This window comes from Nicotiana sylvestris, chromosome 2 (genome assembly GCF_000393655.2).
Source record: "Nicotiana sylvestris chromosome 2, ASM39365v2, whole genome shotgun sequence".
Lineage (NCBI taxonomy): Eukaryota > Viridiplantae > Streptophyta > Magnoliopsida > Solanales > Solanaceae > Nicotiana > Nicotiana sylvestris.
The window spans coordinates 206,079,259-206,083,265 of NC_091058.1; the positions used below are offsets into that span (position 1 = coordinate 206,079,259).

Below are 4,007 nucleotides of genomic sequence, written 5' to 3' on the forward strand. Positions count from 1 at the left end.
GTAGTATCCTACTAAACCTAAGAAACTTCTTATCTCAGTTGGAGTTTTAGGGAGTTTCCAATCAACAATAGCTTGAATCTTACCAGGATCAACCTTCACACCTTCAGTTGATACAATGTGCCCCAAAAAAGCCACTTCATTGAGCCAAAATTCACATTTGGAAAGCTTAGCGTAGAGTTGTCTCTCTTTCAGAATTTGCATGACAATTCGGATATGCTTATCATGATCTTCTCTATTCTTGGAATAGACTAAAATGTCATCAATAAACACCACCACAAATTGATCGAGATAAGGCTTGAATACACGGTTCATTAGGTCCATAAATGCAGTAGGAGCATTTGTTAAACCAAATGGCATTACCAAAAATCATAATGGCCATACCTGGTCCTAAAAGCAGTTTTAGGAGCATCTTGCTCCCTCACGCACAACTGATAATATCCAGACCTCAAGTCAATTTTTGAGAATAAGCTGGCACCCTTCAGTTGGTCAAACAAGTCATTGATTCTAGGCAGTGGGTATTTGTTTTTGATTGTTACCTTGTTTAGTTGTCGATAATCAATGCAAAGCCTAAGAGTGCCATCTTTCTTTTTCACAAATAAAATAGGAGCTCCCCAAGGCGAAATATTGGGATGGATAAAACCTTTCTCAAAAAGTTCTTGCAATTAAGCCTTCAACTCTTTTAATTCAGCTGGAGCCATTCTATAAGGAGCGATAAAAATAGGAGTAGTTCCAGGGACAAGATCTATAGGAAATTCAATCTCCCTTTCTGGAGGCAACCCAAGAAGATAATCAGGAAATACATCAGGAAAGTCGCACACAGTTGGTATGTCATTAAGACTTGGACTCCCCAATCATGTATCGACTATATGATCAAGATAGGCATCACAACCTTGACAAATCATCTTCCTTTCCAAAACCATAGAAATAATATTAGATGTCAATGATCTTTCTCCTTGAACTACCATGTGTGAATATGTAGGAGTTCTAAATGCCATTTGTTTCAACCTACAATCAACCAATGCATGGTGCCTATGGAGCCAATCCACGCCAACAATAACATCATAGTCTTGGATGGGCATTTCAAGAAAGTCGGCAGGGAAGACCAGATTTTGAATCATGAATGGAAAATCTCGGTAAATCCTATTAACAACAGCTTGATGACCTAATAGACTCGTGACCAGCACATCAAAGTCAAGTCTCACAGATTTAACCGTATCAGGAAATGCAAGTGATGAGCAAACATAAGAGTGCGAAGATCCCGGATCAAATAGTGTAACAACAGATATGCCAAATAAGTGAAATTTACCAGCAACCATGTCTGGACCATCCTGGTCATTCTTCTGTTTCATAGCATAAACTCGTGCAGTAGCTCTTGACCCACTAGCCTGATTAGCTCCACTCGAACCCGCTGCTTGCATATTTCGAGGTCTAGCACTGCTATTAGCTTGAGAATGAGTAGTGATAGGCTTTTGAACTGAGCCTTCTATATGTTTATAAGAAAGAGGATTAGTATTAGGACAATTCTTCACTTTATGATCCATACTTCCACAATTAAAACAAGCACCAAAAGCTCGTCTACATGCACCATTATGATTCTTCCCCCACTTTGCAGAATTAGGTGTATGAGTTTTGCCTTGGCCATAACTTGGAGTACTAGCAGTAGAAAAATGACTTATTCTACTTATGATGTAATGATTTATGTGTACTCTCGGTCTTGAAATAGTCAAACTTTCCCTTTTTGGATGGATCGCCATAATCTGAATTACCCTTCTTAAACTTGTTTTCTCTCCTACTAGCTTCTTCCTTGTCAATTCTTTCCCAAGTAAGTGCAGCTAAAATTAACTTGGAAAAATCCTCAAGTTGTAAGATTGCCACAGATTTTCAAATTTAACCATTCAAACCTTCTTCAAATCTTCTGTACTTGTCTCTTTCACCATCAATAATACCTCCAGCATAGCGAGAAAGCTTGGGAAAGTTTTGTTGATACTCTGCAATAGACATACTTCCTTCTCTTAAATTCAAAAACTCTTTCTTTTTAGCATCACAATAGATGGGGGGGGGGACATATTTTGCACGAAATGATTTCACAAAGTCATCCCAAGTCAGCACTGGAGGTTTTGCTTTTGCATTTGGTACACTTACCCACCAATCATAGGCATCTTTTTGTAAAAGAGAGATACCAGCCAAGAAAAGACCCTTTCCATGTGCTCGAGCCATTATTCAGCTACCGTGGGGCCAGTAGTGCCTTCAAATTCAACTCCGCCCATTTTTCTCATGTTCTCAAAATTCATTTCACTAGGTTCTGACATTGTCCCAGCCAAGTGACGAAAGAACTCAGCCATCTGCTAGAATGGAGGAGTCATAAATGGAGTATTATGACTCATTGTTCTTGGATCACTGCCCACTTCATTTCCACTAACACGAAGATGATTTAGGTCAGGCACGGGTTCCTCATCTCCTCCCTGAAGGTGAGGTATGGCATCATACTAGGCCTGACTTTCATCAACGGATTCAATAACTCTATTCGAAGAAGAGGCCATATTAAAATTCCTATAAAAGATAAGATCACATTGAATTAGGGACATGTACATGATGCATATGCACACGGAATACAATAAATTACATTAAACAATTATGCAAAAAATTTATAAACTCCAAGTCATTTTCAAGAAAGGAAATAACAACAAATACTAGGTACGATCACAACAAAATAAATCCTAGAATCACAACCCTAGGCTCTGATACCAAAACTTGTAGCGGCCTCCTAGGGAGGGTGTTACTTAGGAAACAAATCTAATTTACTACTTATAAAATAGGTTAAAAAGATATTAGTTAAAAATATTCAGAATAATTTAGTAGCGGAAGTAGACCCATGCGAAAAGGTTCAAAGTGCAATATTGTTAGTTTTTTGAAAATACACTTCATAATTTTATTTTAAATGAAATACAATGCCAGAATATCAACATAAATGATATAACCCTCCTTGAACAATCAACACACTAAAGCAATTTCCTAACAAATTTATACTTTCATTCAACATCACTACAAGTTTGTATTGTACATATTTACAAGACAAAGTGTAAATTCAGTATTACAAGACTTGAGTTATTAACACACCCTAAAATAGTAAAATAGGTTACCAAATTCAAGTTATAAGATTTTGGTCTTTAAAATCCAACAAGCCTCCATAAGTTCTCCAAAAAAAACTACTTCATCATGGCCATCTTCAGATTTCATCCCGACCATTACCTACGATAGAAAACAACTATCGCTAAGCATAAAGCTTAGTGGTGTATAAACTTTAGGCTTGGAGTCATGAAATTCTCCAATTCCCCTTTTTAGTCTTAGTTAGCTCAATTTAACATATTATATATATAATGTACATGTCCCAAAACTATGCAAAACCAAGGTGCATATGCAAATGTGATCTCCATAAGTTCTTCAAAAAAGACTACTTCATCATGGACATCTTCAGATTTCATCCCGACCATTACCTACGATAGAAAACAACTATCGCTAAGCATAAAGCTTAGTGGTGTATAAACTTTAGGCTTGGAGTCATGAAATTCTCCAATTCCGCTTTTTAGTCTTAGTTAGCTCTATTTAACATAATTAAAAATAAGTGAACAAATATATCAAACACATCAAATATCAAACTTTGAAGTGTTTCCAAATATCAATAACAATGTTCAAGAGTCGAGAAAGCGTATACTATCAATCTAAGAGAGTATACCAAATATCTATTTTTCGCCCAATATGTACGCCATGCCATCACACTAAGCATAATCAGATATCAAGATGGACCGAAGCCCCCAATCAAGTAGGGTCAAAACCCAATAGACAAGAGAATCAAGAACCATATTAAAAATGGCTTCCTAGTTCGTACCTAACACGGACAAGTTCCATAATTCATTACGAACTACAAATCCAAAGTCAAGATGGCAAAAGATCCAAATCAAGAGGCATGCCAAGATGAGTGACAAAGTCACTTCCACAAGAGGACAAAG

The 4,007-nt window shown here is 36.9% G+C and overlaps 1 protein-coding gene across 1 annotated transcript; it reads right to left on the reverse strand.

Annotated features, from left to right (window-relative positions):
* Window positions 1–662: 662 nt before the first annotated feature.
* LOC104222983 (uncharacterized) lies at window positions 663–1,754 on the reverse strand. Its single transcript, XM_070167253.1, has 2 exons — window positions 890–1,754; window positions 663–766 (listed from the first exon to the last, which is right to left on the reverse strand). The coding sequence occupies exons 1-2, from the start codon at window positions 1,752–1,754 to the stop codon at window positions 663–665; spliced, it is 969 nt and encodes a 322-aa protein (XP_070023354.1).
* Between the last annotated feature and the right edge of the window lie 2,253 nt (window positions 1,755–4,007).